Raw genomic sequence first — 19,109 nt, 5'->3', positions numbered from 1 at the left:
GGGGGAGGATTCTACCCGGCATCTTCCTTTCACAACAGCAGACACTGTCAAACCACCCACAAATCAAGTCTCTTCCCACAAGCTTCCCCCGGTACTAACACCCACCCTGACAATCCTGTTAAGATGCTCAGTCCTGGGTACACATCAGAAGCAACCTACGGCTTGAGAGACTCCATGCTCATGTGGACTTACTCCACCAGCCTGGTGTATTGTAGATGGGTGGTACCCAGACACTGGTCCTTTTGTGGGTACCAGCATATTGAAGGAGTCTATCTGTACATCCCTGTTCACTGTAGCATTGTTTACAACAGCCAAGAGATGGAAACAACCCAAGTTCACAAGCTCATGAACCAACTGTAATACATACATACATACATATATACATACATATATACATACATACACATACATGCATACATTGGAATATTACACAGCCTTCAAAAGGAAATTAACGCTGACATGTGCTACAGCACCCATGATCTGAAAGACATTTTGCTGAGTGACGTGTGGCCAAGGCCCATGTGATGCCACTTGTGTTAAGGTATTGAAGTAGTGAGCTTTATGGGTACAGGATGGAGGATGGCAGTTGTTGGGGTTCGGACCGGGAAATGGGGCATTAAATTGTAATGGAGACAGGATTCAAGTTTGGGAAAACAAGGTGGGGGGGGTCTTGGCAACATGACAGTTAGAGTGCACTCTCAGACGGCGTCACTTCCCACCCTCTTCACACTAGCGAGCCGTGGCACTCAGACTGGCTGAGGCGATCTGCGGTCCTGTGTCAGTTACAGCATTAGTGCTCCACCATACGTAGGTCTGAGTACCTGGCTCTCCTTTCTCAACACCTGCTGGGAACTAATCCAAACCAGTTCTTGTTGCTTGCCTTCCTGCCTGCTTCTGCAAGCTCCATCACACACACTGCCAGAGGTGGAGTTGTGAAGGGACGATGCCAGGTGGAATCCTCCCCCCTCCATTCCCCATAGTTCCTCTAGAACATCAAAACGAGGCCCACTGAGGTCCTGCCTCCCAACCTCAGGGATCACTCTGGCAGAGCTTTTCGCTTGGTGACCTCAGTGGCAGGTCTTCCCAACTGACCAGGACCCTACCCATGACAAATCCTTGTAAGACAACAGTAAAGGCTACAGCGGCCACTTGCTAAGTATTAAAGCCAGGCGGAGCTGTTCAGCACGAGTGTGTGTGAGTGTGAGTGTGTGTGTCTGTGTCTGTGTGTGTGTGTGTGTGAGGGAGAGAGAGAGAGAGAGAGAGAGAGAGAGAGAGAGAGAGAGAGAGGCAGGTGGAGATGTTCAGCATGAATGTGTGTGTGTGTGTGTGTGTGTGTGTGTGTGTGAGAGAGAGAGAGAGAGAGAGAGACAGACAGACAGACAGACAGACAGACAGACAGACAGACAGACACGTGGTGGGGGTTGTCTTCACTGTCAACTTGGCGGAATTTGGAGCCACCTGGGAGACACACTTCAAGCATGTCTGTGAAAATGTGACTGGGATGGGAAAACCGACCTTCTCTGTGGCAGCACCGTCTCCTGGCTGGATAAAATGGAACCGAACATCGCTTCCTGACTGAGGATATCACATGACCAGCTGCCTCGTGCTCCTGCTGCTAACACCACCCCTGCCATCGTGGACTCTATGTTCAAGCTATAAGCCAACGCAAACACTTCTTTAAACTGCTTTAAAAAAAAAAAGGTTTACTTAATGTATGTGTATTAGTGTTCTGCCTGCATGCATGCACGTGCTCCATGTGTCTGTCTAGGGCGCGAGACAGTACCAGTTGGATCCTTTGAACTGAAGTTAGAGACACAGCACCCTATGGGTGTGGAGCAGTCTGCACTAAGCTGCAGGCATGAGGCCCTGTCACAGAGGCCTGGATGACACAGTCTGACTCTCTCAAGCAGCCGTGAGAGGCAGGCCCGTGAGCCTCTTTGAGAATTAATAAGACACGGACTCAAGATCCTTTGTCTGAACTGGTTGGGAGGCTTGGGACAGAGGGGACTTGTGTAGAGAATTTAACTCAAGACTCTGACAAGAGCCTTCTTCTAAGCCAGCAGCTATGGATACCCGCTGCCATCTTGGCCACTGTGAAGGGACCCTGACCTTTCTGGGTATCCTTTAATGTCACAGTCCTGGAAATCTATCCCATCTAAGGACAGATACAGCCCATTGCAAAGAGTCTGACCCAAGCCTTGGTAGATCTGCACTGGTTTTTCTACTGCTCCAGGAACACATGCCCCTGGCACAATGCTGCTACCACACAGTGGCTCTGTTAGGAGCTGACTTGTGTCCCCTTGAGTATCTCTGTCTGTCTGTGGGTCTTGCTATGCGCTAGGGCCACTCTGAAAACTCAAAGCACCCGATGTTATAAGGGCCTCAGGCTTTTGACACCAACTCTGGCCAATTAGCTTCTCCCCAAGCCTCTCCTTCCCCAGACCTGTGCCACCACTCCACTGGGCAAGTCTGATCACCTCTGGAAGAGCTGGAGTGAATTCCTCTATGTGGACAACTATGGCTGCTCTTTTAAGTCTTTTGTTGAGCCAAGCCAGTGGGCAGGCAGGAGGCATTAAGGGCCAACCCAGAACTGTGGGCCATGGTCCTCTCCTCCAGTGGCTACTCGATCACCATACCACCCTGAAAGCAAGACAGCACCCTGCTGCCCACCGCAGCCTCCCGAGACGGAGGTCATGTTAAATGACGACACTGCCTCCTGGTTATGTCTGGAAAACTCATCCACAGAGAGAAGGGGGGGGGGGGAATCAAATAAAACCCTGCTTTAAAGGGCAGAAAGAGGGCTTACCCACAAACCATGTACGTGAAAACCTTCCCTGTGCGGCTTGGTGACTCATCGGTCCCCATCAAAGCGTGCGCTCATGACACATGGAAGCCCCAGTCCCCTCCTTGCTTGGAAGGAAAAAACAACCCAGAGATGCTGCTTCTTTCCAGAATGCTGAGAGAGCCACCATGCTGCTCCAGAGGTGCAGACAGGCTGTCACATCGAAGGGAAGGGATCTCAGCGCTCAAAGTCAGGTCTCTAGGAGGACTGGGGAAAAACAGGAGAGTTCGAGGACAGTCAAGAGCACGTTAAGACTTAGCTCTTCTGTCTTTTAGTGTGTGTGTGTGTGTGTGTGTGTGTGTGTGTGTGTGTGTGTGTGTGTGTGTAAGTTCAGGAGCTAACACCTGGCTATCCCTCCCCCTCCCTCTCTCATCTTCTATCCTAGATGAGGTCTCTCATTAGGATGTGGTAATTGCTGGTCAGGTGAGGCTGGATGACCAGTGAGCCCCAGGAATCTATCTTCTCTGCCCTGCCAGTACTGAGGTTACAAGCATGTGCCACCATATCTGACTAAGAAAAAAAAAAGAGGGGGGTTGGTCCTGAGGACCAGCACATCTTCCCCTCCTCTCCCCCACTCTCTAGGCTTGCTGCTCGGGGCAGGTCACTGTCTTTAGTCTGGGTTCCAGATGTTTGGTCTGTGGAATAGGGAGACCAGTTCCCCAGGTGAGGACTGGTTAGCAAAGCCCCTTGTGCTGTTTGTAGACAGCTCAAATCCTCTTTCTTGGTCCCTTCAGGAACCCTGTTGCCTAACATGGACGGTGGTGAATTATTAAAGATCTGCAGCCCCGTCTGGCCGCTTTGAGCTGAACCGGCCGCCCCTGTTACCTGTGGTCCCAGCGATCCCTGTTACATAGGCTCTGCAGGATCGGCCAGTGGCCTTCCCACTGGACAAACGCCCGAGAGAAATGGCTGCAAGAAGGAAGTTCTTGTTTGGTTCACAGCTTCAAAGTTTGCCATTCAGAGCTGTCAGACTCCATTGTTTCTGGGCTTGAAACAATGGGGTGAGCTGGAAGCTGAGGAGGCCTCTCAACTCACAGCAGCCAAGAAGCAAAGAGAAGGACAGAGGAAAAGGCTAGGGGGTAAAATACGTCTTTCAAAGGGATACCTCTAGGGACTTCCTTTCTCCAGGGAGGCCCCCAACTCCTAAAGTGTCCAGTAATCAATTCTCCATCATGCTATCAAATCCCTTTTGGGTCTGTCAAAGTATCGATCCACTCAGGATGCCCCAGGAACCATTTATTTCCAAAAAGCCCACCAGCTGGTAAAACCCCTCCGTGTATGTATGAGCCTTTGAGTGATATCTCAGACTCAACCCTTAGCACGGTGGTATAAAAACATTAATGGGAAGTCCCAGAATTACATTGCCCATTAAGTTTACCATTTCAGCACTGCTGTGAGCAGTATAAAAGGCAGGCTAGTAACAACCCGCTCTCACTTCCGGTCAGACGCTGTACGTCTGTGTTGTAAACATCACTAGCCTGTCAGTAGTATCTTCTTAGCCAATCACCTGTTGTGGTATCAGGCTTTGCACTTAACCTGCCTACCCTTGACTCGATAACGGTCTCCGGGTGCAGGAGGAACAGCTGGAGGGCATCAAACAAGGACACACGGACGGACGGACCCTGGAACTTGGTGGTCTGGAAGCAAAGCATCGCAGAGACACAGAGCTCAGGGACCGTCTGGGCTTCGGTGGATCTCCCCCTGAATCTACAGACACCCCACCATAAGTAAGAGGAACAAGGTGAGTGGAGGAGAATCAGGAGGTGTTTTCAGAGGAACAAGGCACGAGCGGCCTTTTAGGCCAGCAGCAGCAGGGACAGCCAGCAGACTTGAGAAGGGAGACTCGCTTTTAAGTCTTCCACTTGTCCTTGACTTTAAGGGACTGCCAACGGCCTGTGCATGGCTCTGTTCTGGGATTTAATTTTTTATTTGAGCATTTCATACGCGAGTTCCGGATCTGTATCACCCCCCCGCCCCGCCCCCACAGCTCCTCCCACGTCCGCCGTTACTTCTCAAACTATAACTTAGTGACTATTGCTACACACATCTATTACAAGTATAAACTTTATATACATGTAATAGAGCCCATTGAGTCCATTCAGTATTGGTCTTATCTCAGTGTGCTCAGGGTGACCATTATGGGATCAGGTGGCTCGTCCCTGAATGGAATTGATTCTCGCTCTTTTGGTGGTCACTAATTGTCTAATAATAGGATTTCTTCTGTTCACATGCTTAAGACAACCGGTACCATTATGTAAGCCTGGTTTGGACAACTATATCATTCAAATTTTGTGGGTCCAGCTCCCCGCCATGTTTATAAGCATGCTGTCTAACATGTGGACCATCTTTCTGTCTCCTCTGCCAAAATCTTCTCTGGGTCTAGTGAAGATGACAGCCAACGAACCCTGCACTCGGCAACGAGGTCATGTATGTTTCGTTACATGTGACAGGGCATGCGTGTTTTGTTACATGTTCAATTTTTTTAAGACCATAAGAAGTGGGAACAGGTTCACAGCAAACGTTAATTCTTGTGAAGTCCTTTTTCCTTTTCAGTATTTAAAAACAAACAAACAAACAAAAACAGGAAATGCTCTTTTTAGTACCCCTGCCCTAGGGCTTTCATTCCTGCCACAGAAGTGGGACATATACCAAGCATTCTGGAAAAAGAGTGGTCAGCTCTCTCTCAAGGTGACCGTTAAGTGTGCCCCACAGCCTTGGGGTTGAAATTCCACGCACCCACAAGAGGAATGTGGGCACAGACACCAGAGCGTTCCCGATGGTCTGTACCAAGCCGGATTAAAAAACCACCGAGACATAGACACACACAGAGCAGAACAAACACCACCCAGCCCTGACAGAATACAGCGTCACGACACAAAGAACACATCTAAGCCTCGCAAGCATAGTTTTCAGAGTACAGGCCCAAGGCACAAATGAGCCCATTCACAATTCTGAGTTCAAGTGGGCCAAAGAGATGGAGAAGTGTGTGCCCTGGAGAGCCAGTGTGTGTGGTCATGCCCCAGGGAACCTGGGGCGGGCTACCTCTTTTGATCTGTATGCTTCTCTCTAGAGAAACTGATATAAACCCGGTAATAAGCCAAGTGTGGGGCTCAAGTCCATAAGCACACCGTATCACGGCCGGCGGGGGAGGCCTTAGTAGCTGACCTAGATCCCGCTTCCAAAACAAACAAAACTCAGGGTGGAGGGTGCAGCTCTGTGGTCCAGGACTCAATCCCCAGCACTGGAGAGGAAAAACAGAGGCTGAAAAGGAGGAAAGGCGGGAGGAAGAGGGCAGATGTACCATGTGGGGAAGTGGAGAGACTGTACATTTGGGGTGGGGGTCCTGACCCTTGCCTCCATGCCCTTCTGTGTCTAACTTTGCCAAATGCTGGCGGAAGAAGCTGGAGGGAGGGGACGAAGCTAACCCAGAGGCCACACGTCTCGGTTTGCGTCCCTGTCCTGCCGGTGTCCAGCAGAGAGACACTCAACCAACCCCTGTGCTCCTTCTGCTCATCCTTTGAGACGGGCCTCATCAAACCCTGAGGTTCCATGACATGATCCCCTCAAGTCTCCCAAGACCAGAGATGGCTAATAATTGTTTTCTTTCCTCTGTCACAAAGGAAGCCCGAGAGTGTGACTCTCATCCCCAAGGTCACAGAGCCTCAGCCATTTCTTAGCTTCAATCCCAGGGGCTCACCTTGTTGTTAGTTACGGGGACCCCAGTGACTCTCTGAGGGGCCGCACAGAGGCCGGAAGACACTGGAGACCAGTAGCCTGGGCCACCAAAGGCCGCTACCCTTGGGTCCCCAGAGTCAGCCATCTTGGTTCTCTGGGTCATCACAGGGCCTTCCTGTAGTGTTGGGAGTAGGGCGGCCTCTTGCAGAGTGAGGGCAGCTCAACGTTTACAATGCTCCAAGAGTCCCTCTGATCCTTCTGGGGCCGGATGCAGAGCTAACCTGGATAGGCAAGGCAGGTATACAGCCGGGCTATAAAAAAACCAAGGCCTTGCCCAGCAAGAGTACTGAGCCAGCGATTGGGAAGTGAACGGCCAGGCCAGGCACCAAATAAAAGAAAGTGGTGTGGTGTATCGTGGGAGCTGGGTATGACTGTGGCTATCCCAGCAAGCAGCCAGGAACGGGTAGCCAGACCACCTTCACCCCTAACCCTCACCCCACCCGTGAGTCATTCCGGGTCTCAATATGTAAAGCTCTCTCCCATGTGTGTTGTAGACAATCTGGACTGAGGACTCGGGCCGGGGTCTACAAATGCTAACTTTGGGGAAGGTGGGAGATACCTTGGACCCTCTCCCTCTGGCCATCAGACTACTGGACTAGCAACTAGAATTTCTGCCAAGGAATCCATGCTGAGAAAGAAGAGGCTGGGGTCTGAGTGTCTGTCAGGGGAGGAACCTGGATCCCTCAAAGAGAATACACACGGTTCCGGCTCATGAGATCACCTCACCGGAGAGTCGGGGTTGAGAAAATGGTGGGTCAGTGTCAGTGACAGAGAGTTGTAGTCCCTGTATCTGTGCCTCACGTCACAGAAGATGGACTCTGGTCTTTCCTTCCTGTTTTTCCATATCACCTGTCTGTTTAATTGGCCTGGGGTGGGGGTGTTTGCTGGGTTGCTGCTGTCTGTGCCCAGGATCCAAGCCTAAAATCTCTACTAACAATCCATGGGACAGATAAGCATTGAGTGTGGTTGACTGCCTGCCTACGTGTGTGTTCTATACTCAAGTGTCTAGAGCCATGCTCCAGGCCAATGGGGGACGGGAGCAGTGGGGAGAGGGGGAGGGACAATGGGACAGTGGGTTCTGGACTCAAGTCAGGCCTCTGTTCAAAGGCCACGTGACTGGGTGAACTCAGGTGTGACTTCTCAGTCACACCCGGACAGGAACCCTGGGAGAAGCAGCCCCTTCCTTGCAGCTGTGATGGTTCAGTCACCCTCGGTGCTGGAATGAGTACACAGTGCCTATCAACCGCTCTGTGACCGGGGACGAGTCTATCTGGATACCCCAGGAGAGGTTCCACAGATCAGAGTGGAAAAAAGAACTCAGGCTACGGCACAGGATCTGGGAGGGACCCTGGGAGGCAGGGGGGAAGGTCCTTTCAAAGTGTGACTTCCTGACCAGAGAGAGACAGAGCCAGCGTGACAGCATCACTGGAGCATCCTGTACTCCCAAGCCTGGAGTGCTCTGGCTTGGCCTTCATCAAGGGGTACAGGCTGGGCGGTCACCTCAGGGCCTTCTGTCATTCTGACCTGGTCCCCTCCCTGTGGAGAAGGTAGGATAGGACTCCTGTCTCCTGACAGTATGAGCGACCAAGAGGTCGTGCAGAGACTCAGATGGTGGCGCAGGGATCTGGACGGTGGCTGTCCATACACATCATGGGGCAATCCTCTCTGCATGGCAACTGTCTAGTGCGCTTCTAAGAACTCATTTGTCCTTGGAGATGTCATCGTTCTCTTGGGCTCTTGCCCCCTCTCCCATTAGGCACGAGTGACAAAGGCTTCAAAAACCTCTGTTGAGGTTCAAGGTGACAAATTTGTATAAAACGTGCACATAGGGGTTGGGGATTTAGCTCAGTGGTAGAGCGCTTGCCTAGTAAAAGCAAGGCCCTGGGTTCGGTCCCCAGCGCTGGGGGAAAAAAAAAAAGAAAAGAAAAGAAAAGTGCACATAAAGTACTTGTGAGCCCGGGAGACCCTGTATATGTATGGACGACACTGGCAGGGGACCCCTCTTTGTGAGGTGGCAGGAACATTGGCTCCTACCAGGACCCACTCCGCTTCCTTCAGAAACAACAGGCTCTACAGTCTTCACAAAGGCACAGTAGGTGAGGTGCTACTGCTATCCCATTTCACAGAGAGGAAAACAGAGGTGTCTCCACCACCAATACCTGAAATAATGGGGGGGGGGGGCAGAGGTCCAAACCCGAGTGGTTCGAGGTCATGCCACCTCCCAGGGACACGGGAAAGTCTGCTGGGGAGAAGTAAGCAGCTTTGGCCAGGTCTATCCAAATGCGCTTGTGGCTGGCCAGCTTCTGTCACACCCTGCCTGTCCCCTGTCCCCTGGGGCCGGTTGTGTTTTCAATGACCCACTTTCCCTGGAGAACGCAGTCTCTGTGGATTTTACGACTTCTGCTTAGTGGCCTCCAACCACAGCAGGAAGCAAAGACTGAGTGGCAGGGTCCCAGATGTGTAAGGGATCGCAACAGACCTGACTAGGGGATCGCCACCCGCCTTGGCTACTCCTCGAGGTGTCAGGGCAGGCTTGCCTCTCCTGGCTATGTACATTGGAACCTATTCGTCCTCAGAGCGGAGAGAGAGAATTGGCTCACTTTCTCACATAGCACACGCCATGCACTCGCAGGCTGGAACACGGTCAGTGTCACACAACCTAGGCTGTCCCTTCACAGCCTTGCTACACACATGGCTTAGTGCCCATCATAGACCTGTCCACTCATATATATAGCATATATAGCAGCATATATTTGGATGGGTCATTCTCTTCTTGGCCTTGAACACGAGCTATGCCTTTCCTTTTATGGCCTTGTGCGACGCAACACGACGGGCCTGTCTCCTCAGAGCTTTGTACACGCAGAAGGATTTATCCTCTCAGACTTGTCCCCTCACAGACGGGTCTGTCTCCCTGTACGCAGAATGGGCCGTGCACGGGTGACCTTGTACGTGTAACAGGCAGTTCCCTCGAACCCTCGTGCACACGTTGGTTATCTCTGCAGACCCGGGCCTCTGAGGGCCTGGGCGGGAGAAAAGAGGAGCTTCTGAGTCGGAGCTGAGGCCTCATTAACTCTGTATGACTGTTTATGTTCCACACCCCAGGGAATTGGCCTCAAGGGCCTACTGCCTAAACCAAACAGACAGCTTCCCCAGGGAGCCCTCGGGACTGCAGGCTGGGCTCCCAGGGGACTCCAGTAAGGCAGAACATCTCTTTCCCACCCCTTTCCTACTATAGTTGATACTGGTCCTCCATCCTGTCATGTCACGGAATCACAGGCATCCCTGGACTCCCCTGACCAAGGCTACTGTGGGCAAGAGCAGAGCTCTTTCCAGGGAGAGAGGGAAAGAGAAGGAGGGAGACAGAAAGGACTCAGGGTGGATAAGCTTACTATGCCAGCCTCATGTCTCCTCAGAGCAACTGCAGAGAAAACAGGGGTGAGGGGACCCCTCAGTCAAGATGGCCAAGATGGTGGTGGGGGAGGGGCATTGTGGGGGGAAGAGGGGCAAACAAGGAAACCCCAGTAGAAACTCCCTGACTTTAGAAAATGACAAGAATACTACAAGAGTCCTTCAGTCACACCCGGTCGGGACAGCCTGAGGTGGACTCGCCGGCATCCTTTGGCAGAGGAACCCCGCCATTCTGAGGGTCACATGCTGTGGGTTACAGCTAAGTCTTCTTAAGATCCAGCTTTGCCCTCCTGAGGAAAGACACTGCCCTGGGCCAGCCAGTCCAGGCAAAGTAAGCCAGGAGACACGGCATCCGAGAGGCGTGCGTCACAACACTACAAAAAGAGCACACTCTGTATATATACTTCCTGTCGCAGGCCGTGTGCAGAAAACTCACAAATTCAAACTGTGGTTGTGGGATTGCTAAATGTCCTAAATTCTGATGTTCTGCTGTCTACTCCCCCTACCTCTGTTAAAAATGGAAAGAAAAAAAAAAGAAGAAGCAAGTAAATAAAACAGACCCACAGCGGTTACCTTCCTTTGCTTGTGGAGTAGTCACACGCCTTTAATCCTAGCACTTAGAAGGCAGAGGCAGGGGGATCACTGTAAGATTGAGGCTAGCCTGGTCTACAGAGAGAGTTCCAGGACTGTCTCAAGAGAAGGAGAGAGAGAGAGAGAGAGAGAGAGAGAGAGAGAGAGAGAGAGAGAGAGAGAGGGAGGGAGGGAGGGAGGGAGGGAGGGAGGGAGAGAACCATACCCAGAATGGGCCGCTGAGTCCAAATCTCAGTTAGACGGATGAGGCAGGATGGACCCACAGGTCTAAACTGAAGTTGCTGTTCATTTCTGGGCAAACTGTTTGGCCCTTCTTAGCTCTAGTGCCCGCACTGGTTAAAGGACGGCAAACACGAGTATTTAAGCCAGGTCTTGCACACTTACAGACTTTAGTAACTGTATTCAGTCAAATGAACAAACACCCAGACCTGTCTGGACCAGACCAGAACAAGAAAAAGTAAGGATTCGAATTCAGGACTGACAGCTGACATTGCTAGCTGGAGTATCTCCCACCCCCACCCCCCGGCTCCCCCAAATCTTAAGATTCTTTGTCATTTTGCAACAATGGACGGACGGCAGATCTTAACTCTCACCACATTTAAATCTCCAAGAGCCATAACTAAATCAAGTTGCTACAGCGGGAGACCACTGCCACCTGGTGGCTAGATACCCAAATCATTGGGGGCCAACTGCCCCAGGGAAAGGAAACTAACATCTCACACAAGCTTATATGGTGGGAATCATTCTGGAAGGTCACCCCGGAGGAAGGGACAGTGCCTGACTGAAGAGGCCTTTGTCATCCTTTGATACCTCTGGCTTAGGTTCCCCAGGTGCTTTTAAAGACAAGTTTCCACTGACTGAATTTAGTGATGATAAAGACACAAGATGCCATCAGAACCGAGATTAGATATCCAGGTCCCCAGAACTGTTAGAAACTCAAAGATATCCCAGCTAGCTCTGGGTTAATTTTATGAACCCCACATCCCAGGCTAGATCTCCCAAATCATCTTTTTACCAAAGTCTCTTGAAAACTTCATTTCCTTGTAAGCCTCAAACTGGTAGCAATCCTCCTGCCTCGGACTCCGAAGTGCTAGAAATATAGGCACGTGACACTGAGCTCAGCTAAAAATTCCATTTCCCCACCTTTATCTTGGTTACCTCTTGAAGCGTCATGAGCACAGCCTTTCAGGTGTGCCTGGGGTGCATCATCTCGAAAAGGAAGTGCCCCTAATCCCTCCTCGGCTCTCACAGTCGGAGGCTGAGCTACACACTAGAACCTCGATTTTCTCAAGAGTAGGCCTGATGCAGGCAGGAATGAACTTCACAGGGGAAATGGACAGCAGAAGTCTTGCCCAGCAGAAGTCTTGTTGAACTTGCAATAATAGTTCAACAAATGCAGTCTCATTGTAATGACTCATGGCGCCAGGGGCATAAAGAGAGAATGACTATGCCCTGCGACCTGTTCATCACCTATGCCACTGGACATAACCTAACTCTTCAGGAGAGCTGGCCCGGGCCTAGGAAGTCATAGTAGAAATCTGCTCTCCACACACGCCAGAAGCTCGACACTTCTATAAGGAGTGATAACAGGAGTGAGGGCGGAGAGCCAGCCCACCAAAAGGAATCAAGGCCGATGAACATAGCCAGTGTTTTCAACCCCTGCTAAATTCCCACTCTGCATGGCTTTCAATGCGACTTGTTCAAGGAACTTTCTGGAACCCGGAGTCCAGCCTCCCTGGAACCCTGGCTTTGCCCTCCCTCTGATGGAAGCAAGGGAACAGTTGGATGGTTCCAAGCTGAGCAGCCACCTACCAGGAACCTGCTCCTATCACAAGGCATGGCCCTTGGGGAGAGGGCAGGAGCTTCCTTCCAGCAAAAGCAGGACCTTTGCTGAGCTACCCAAGAGGTAGCGTTCCCTACCACCAGGCCTATGTCCTGCCTGGTTCTCAGCCATTACTCTCTAAGCCCCCATGCAGCCACTGCAAACCAACATCAGGGGCCTGACTTACCTTCCACTGCAGAGAATGGAACCACTGATCTCGCAGGTAGCTGTTGGCAGCCTGGAATGACAAGAACAGAATGGCAGGTCATCATTTTCTGGAACATCTCAGACCATCTAACTGGACTTCACACAAGTCCTTAACCACCAGCTTCTGCCCTGAGGCCCTGGTTTGCCTCCTAGAAAATTATGCACCCATCAAGAGCAAAATCAGAACTGAAGACATGGCCGCTGGTATGGGATAGTTTTGCTGGGTATAAGAGTCCTCATCCTGTTGGCTGGAGCACTTTCCCTGTGGTTATGCATACTGAATGAACTTAGATAGATAGTGGGAATTGGCAGAAGGTGATACAGTTGACTGGACTAGTGCCTCTGTTTTGCCAGCACTGCTCAGGAACCCCATCACACCCAGGACTCCCTCAACGATCCCTACAACAAGTTTCCAACTCCTTGCCCATATCTACCAGAGCTCAGCCTCAGAAAGACCCAGGCTCAAGTCCTGGCCTTGATCACAGCCTCACTATGAGCCAGCCACCCAGCAACACAAGGCCTTCAGAGGCCTCAGAGAGAGAAGCACCCTCTGATGGTCTGTGGCTCACCCACACCCCAGCCCTGTTCAGCACTGACCCAGTATCTGGTCTCATGACACTGAGCCATGAGTGAATGGTGCAAATACCTTGCAGATGCTCATCAAAGGCTCTCTGGAGTAAAACAGCCCCAGCCTCGGCATGTGTTATCTCGGGTATAAATAATCTCTACAGTTAGCTCAGTCGAGGAGACTCACAGTTCTCATGAGTAAGTGTAAACCAGGCTGGTCCAGCTCCAACACAGTCTTGGTTAAAAGCCTTGTCTATGCTTTTAACATATCACAGTACTGGGGAGGAGTCACAGGCCAACCACCTATGGTAGTAAAAGGGGCTCTGCATGTGGTACCATCAAGGCTCCTGTGATGGCAAAACCAGCTTGGACTATCAAGGTGGCCTGGCGGGATCCCATAACCCATGTAAGAGGGAGGCAGGAGGGCCAATCAGACTGAAGCATGGAGATGATCAAGGCCACAGTCTCCAAGGAATATCCAGAATCTGAGAAAGGAGACAGATTCTTTCCTAGACACCCCTCTCTTCTGATCCCAGCAGGCAACTTCAAGAAGATCCAATGGATCTTGGGATGAGAGTCAAGCCCAGCCTACCCCAGTCCGCTGCTACCACCTTCCTGATACCTACCTGTCTCAATGTTGCCAACAATCTCCTCCCCAGCCACACTCCTTCTGACGCACAGTACAAGCACACACAGCTTGGTGACATGGCCAGTGAGCGTGAGTTGTTGTGGCACGAAAGGGACCCTTCACTCGTGGGCAGAAGCTCTGCTTTTAAGAGTCAGTGCATGATTTTTAGCCCTGTCCCATGCAGGCACTGCAGAAACATCTCAAACGACGTGATGAGTACTCCAGAGCAGAGGCCCGGCATCCTCAGGGAACCAGGCAGTGTGCACTGGTAGAAATACTTAGCTCTGTTTTGAGCTACACAGGACTAGGGCTGCTTCCTCGGTACAGGGGATCCTAGCTTGTCTAATCTGCCTATCCGGTTCTAGCATGGCCTAATGTTGCACTGGGAATTCCCCACCTTCATCTGCTCCCCCCAATGCCCATACAACTCCTAGCCACCTGGGTCATACCCAGAATGCCACTTCTCTGGGATGACTGTCTCAAGGCTGGCTTCCCTCTGCCCGTGCTAGTCTACCGTGATTCTGCCCTGCTCAGCTGTCCTTCCTGCAAGCTACAGCTCTGTGAGGTTGTAAATTACGTGTACGTGAGCACCACCGTGTTTTTGAAACCCAGAGCAACAGAAAAACGGCTGGCATGTGGAATAAATGAGAGAGGACGGCTGAGTGGACGCACGCGTCCATAAATATAGGGCAAGGAAGCGTGGATGGGTGCATGGGGAGTAAGGAGGGGATGGTTGGAGCAATGTGCAGGTAGATGGTTGGGTCGGTACATAGGTGGATGGGTGCATGAGTAGATGGGTAAGTACGTAGGTGGAGGTGAGGTGGGTGGAGAGATAAATATGTAGATACACAAGCAAGTGGACAGGGGTGAGATGAGTGGATAAGTGGATACACAGATGCATTGTGTAGGGAGGGGTTAAGTGGTTAGACGGTTAGGTGTCTACGTGGATGGAAGGATGGATAGGGACACAGAGTGTTAAGTGGGTGAGTGGGTGGGTGTGCGTGCAGATGGACGGATGGGTAAATGTGTGGATGAGGAGGTGAGTGTGTAGACTAATAGATGAAGTAGGTAAGTAGACAGATGGGAAAGTAGGTGGATGGATGGATGGATGGATGGATGGATGGATGGATGGATGGATGGATGGATGGATAGGGCGCATGTATGCAGATGGATGGATAGGTAGGTGTGCATGTATATACATGGATGTGTAGGCGTGTTCGCAGATGGATGGATGGGGTATGTATGTTGACAGATAAATGTGCAAGTGGATAGGTTTGCTCAAATGGATGGATGCACAGGCATAGGAGAGGAAGAAAGGAGGGAGGAAGGGAGGGAGGGAGGAGAGGGAGAGAGGGAGGGAGGGAGGGAGGGAAATCTTATGACTGATTAAATCACAGTAAGTACAGCATCCATGCACCCATTCCCTGGAAACTTCACAACAATCCCTTCAGCTCTGACGCACCACGCTCTTGACTGCCGTGCTTTTGCTGAGTCTTCAGAAACACGCATGGTGGTGGTGGGATGTCCCCAGACACCTGAGTACCACGCTTGGACTATGGGACTTGTAACCAAGGAGGCAAATACTAAAGTCTGGTTATAGGTGAAAAAAGGAAGCCCAGAAGCTTCCTCCCAACAGCTCGGGACACTCTAGCACTGCAGACTTGGATGGCCCTCAGGCCCATCCCCCTCCTAGCCTGTTGGCCCCAGTACCCCCTAGGGAGCAGGTAAGCAGGCTCCTGTAGATATAGGAGCTGCTCTTCCCCTTGACAGCCAATGAAAAACATGGCACCTGTTGGCCAGCATGGAAAACAGGGTGAGCCAGGCAGTGTGTGACAAAGGTGAGACCCTCCCTCAGCAGAGGATGACAGGCGACACTCTTGAATCCCAGTACAGGCCTCCCTAGGTAGCTTCTGGCAAAGGACAAGTTTGTCTGGCTGTGCTGCAGCCAGGAGAGCCTCTCTGTGAAGTTCCCTGGCAGCCAGGGTGGCAGAAGAGAGGGACCAAGACAACCCAGATCCCAGGGAACGCCAGGTACAGTGAGTGGCCAGAGGGTGACTTGGAGGAGAATCCCCTGAAACCCCAGAGGGAGTCCTCAGCCTGCCTTGCCCCCATGGCCCCAGGCTGGCTTTGGTAGCTCTCTGCCAGAACCTGGTGATAAACTTCCCACAGGGCTGGCTCCAGGCAAGCCAGCCCAACTTCCTCAGCAGACGCTGCCAAGTTCCAGTTCATTGTTGCTTTGTCCGAGGTGAGAAAAACAGCCTGGAGCCTGCAGGGACTGCTCCCAAGTTCAGCTTCCTGGCCCAATCTCCAGGAAAAACAGCAAAGGGCAGCGGGAAAGTGCTCTCTCATTCTGTCTCTCTCTCTTCCCCCTCTCTCTGTCTCTCTGTCTCTGTGTCTGTCTCTCTGTCTCTCTCTCTCTCTCTGTCTGTTTCTGTCTCTCTCTTCCCCCTCTCTGTCTCTCTGTTTCTCTCTGTCTCTCTGTTTCTCTCTGTGTCTCTGTCTCTCTCTGTGTCTCTGTCTCTCTCTGTCTCTCTGTCTCTGTCTTCCCCCCCCCGCCCCCCTCTCTCTCCTTCACTTGCAGTAAGGGAACCCATCCTGTCCCTGTCAGTTACTTGTATGTGGGATAAACAGTTGTCCAACCCCCCCGATGGGGCTTTCGTGACCAGTGATGATGAGTGGGGACACTGTCAGGAAGGAGGGGCTACTTTCCCTCCTTATTTAACTGTCTGCTCTTCCTCAAGGGAATTAGAACTGCATCATTCCTCAGTGCTTAACACTTAACCAGAAGCCACCAGCAAGGTGCCTCAAACAGGACACACAAGGTAGGTACTTAGAAGCTGCCCTCCTCACAGTGGAGCTCATAAGAGGACAGTAAGGGAAACACAAGGTTAGCAGGCCTCTGTTGTTGCTGAGGGAGGAGGGGAGTGGGGGGATCTAACATGTGCTTAGGGAGCTCACAATGAAATTACAGAAAGCCCAGGAACACTGACTGGCTCCCATGCTGGGCACTGGCACCTTGTCTCCTGCACCTACTGGAGGCTTACACTCTGCTACTTAAGAGGCACGCCATAGGAAGGTTCATTCAGCCTTTCTGGAACTTGCAAGTCAGGCCCCAGGGGCTGGACTTCCAGTAAGACAGGCTATTGATCTAAGAGATCCAGAATGCAAACCGGGAGGACACTAGGATTGGAGGAGGAAGACAGAGATGGATGCTCTGAGGCTAAGGAGACATTAAAAAAGCAAACAATAAAAGCTAGAGAGAGGGAGGGAGGGAGGGCGGAAGAAGGAACGACAGACACAGAGACAGAGGGGGATGATGGGAGGAGAGTGACGGAGGGCTAGAAAACAGAGCAGAGCAGAGCCCTGGCACTCAGTGTGGCTCAGGACGGAGAAAGCACTGTTTCCAATCAATAGCGTCAATTAAACCCAAACTCACGTCACCACCACGGGGACTGGTGGCTGCAGTGCTCACATTCACTGCAAAACATTCCAGGACCTCTGCCATTCTGTAACAGCTTCCGCTGGGCCACGACCCCCGGGCTGTGACCCTTTAGCCTAACTGGCTGCTCCCGAGGTCCCTTCCCACAGTGGGACAAGGAAGATCTGTCCCTAGCACTGAGGATGTTCTTAGTGACACCTGGGCTCTGGTTCGTAATAGTATGTCATTCAAGAATTAAGACAAAGCCAAGGCTGAGCTTCCTGACACACATCACGAGGACCAGAACTCACAGCAGGGACCCTAACCAGCAGCTCTGGCCTCACCCTGGGGAACAGAGGAGTCATACACAATTATGGAATCAAGGGAGGAGGCAGGGACAGGCAGCCAAGCTAATGTGCCTCCCTTGGCCTGATGGAGGTACAAGCAGGAGAGAGACCCAAGGGGTGAGCAGGGGCAAGACTGCACCCACCTAGCTCTCTGAAGGGAGACCGCGCTGCTTCCCTGAGTTAGGCTCCGGATCACAGCGGGAGCTGGTGCGGCCTCCTCTCCTCTCTCCTTCTTCCTTCTTCTCTCCTCCTCTGCTGCTCCTGCCTCTGGCTGAGCAGCCACCAAGCAGGGGCGGCAAGTGTGGAGGACGCTGGGGCAGCCTGGTTTGTCAGCCCGCAGGGGGAGCTCTGACGCGTCACTCAGCCCACTGCAGCCTGGGAGAGTCATCACTACCACCAGCCAAGGGCCATGGCCAGGTTAAAGGGACATGCCCAGAGCTGGCCAGCATCTTACTCCTCTGACCCATGGGGATGCTCTAGCCTCGGAAACAAGAGGCCATTCTGCTAGTACATGGGAGCCACCATCAACAGAGAAAACAGGGCTCCCTGGCTATTTCCCAGTGTTCAGCCTTCTGCCTCTCAGCCCCTGATCTGTTGTCTAGTGTCCGGTCCCTTCAAAGGCTTTCTATAGCTCGCCAATGCCCTCAGTATATAGTTGGAAGCTGACAAGACCATATCTAGACACAGTGATGGGCATCAACCTCACTCCTACCAGAGAGCCCCATGTCCCCCATACTAGGTGTGTCCCCCTCCAGGGCACCGTCATACTCATCACCCTGCACCCTCACATCAGTGCATATCCCTGGGGCGCAGCTGTCTCCCCGAGACCCAGTGAGTCACCCTCCTCTCCCCCTCTCCTCCTAGGCCCCCGAGACATGGGACATGTCCATGTCTGAATTGCAGCTTTGATAATCATGTGTTTATGGCTCAGTCTCCCCAGAGGCTGACAGGAGGATGAGGATGGGGTTGTAGGGCCCAGAGAGAAAGGGGCAGGCTTGAAGCCACATAACTGAACAAAAAAGGCATTCCAGAAGGGCTGTCCTGCTGCCTTTCAGGGTCCCCCTTGTCTTGGCCATGGTTGCTTATGGGGTCAATCGGCCCCACACGGCCTGGCATTGCCCAGCCTTGCAAAGACCCAGTATTAGACTCATCAGCCGGGCAAGGGAAACAGAAGGGAGGCAGAGAGGCCAAGGGAGGCACAGCAGAGGCTGGTTTGTCCCCCCTCCAAAGACAAGGAGACAACAGACAGACCCGGGAAGATCAGGATGAGGACAGGGTCACAGAGGGCAGAGCACAACATACTCCCAAGGCTAGCAGGGCCAAGCTGGGCCTCCCATGAGGCTGGGGGCGGGGGGGGGGGGAGCTCTTACTTTTAATAGAATTAGAAATTCTAAGCTGCTCCTTAGGGTGGCTACCCTCCCCTTTTCCCCGCCACAACACTGACAATGTACCTCACCATGGAGGGAGGGGCAAAAACTAAGTCCTGATGACATCATCTGTCACCTGACCCTGGACTCAGCTGTTCTTTGCAGTTCTCTCCTGGC

The 19,109-nt window shown here is 52.1% G+C and overlaps 1 protein-coding gene across 2 annotated transcripts in view; it reads right to left on the bottom strand.

Moving 5' to 3' along the window:
- The window catches only part of Cmip (c-Maf-inducing protein), a 206,042-nt gene that overhangs the window by 62,126 nt on the left and 124,807 nt on the right, over positions 1-19,109 (bottom strand). For both annotated transcript variants that reach the window (NM_001163273.1, XM_063277945.1), the window contains exon 3: positions 12,586-12,636. In NM_001163273.1, the coding sequence (NP_001156745.1) occupies positions 12,586-12,636 (51 nt within the window). The remainder of the gene's footprint in view (positions 1-12,585; positions 12,637-19,109) is intronic.

Source organism: Rattus norvegicus, chromosome 19, assembly GCF_036323735.1.
Source record: "Rattus norvegicus strain BN/NHsdMcwi chromosome 19, GRCr8, whole genome shotgun sequence".
NCBI classification, from domain to species: Eukaryota; Metazoa; Chordata; class Mammalia; order Rodentia; family Muridae; genus Rattus; species Rattus norvegicus.
Note: the sequence above shows the minus strand (reverse complement) of the source record. Positions and strands in the feature narration are given on the sequence as shown.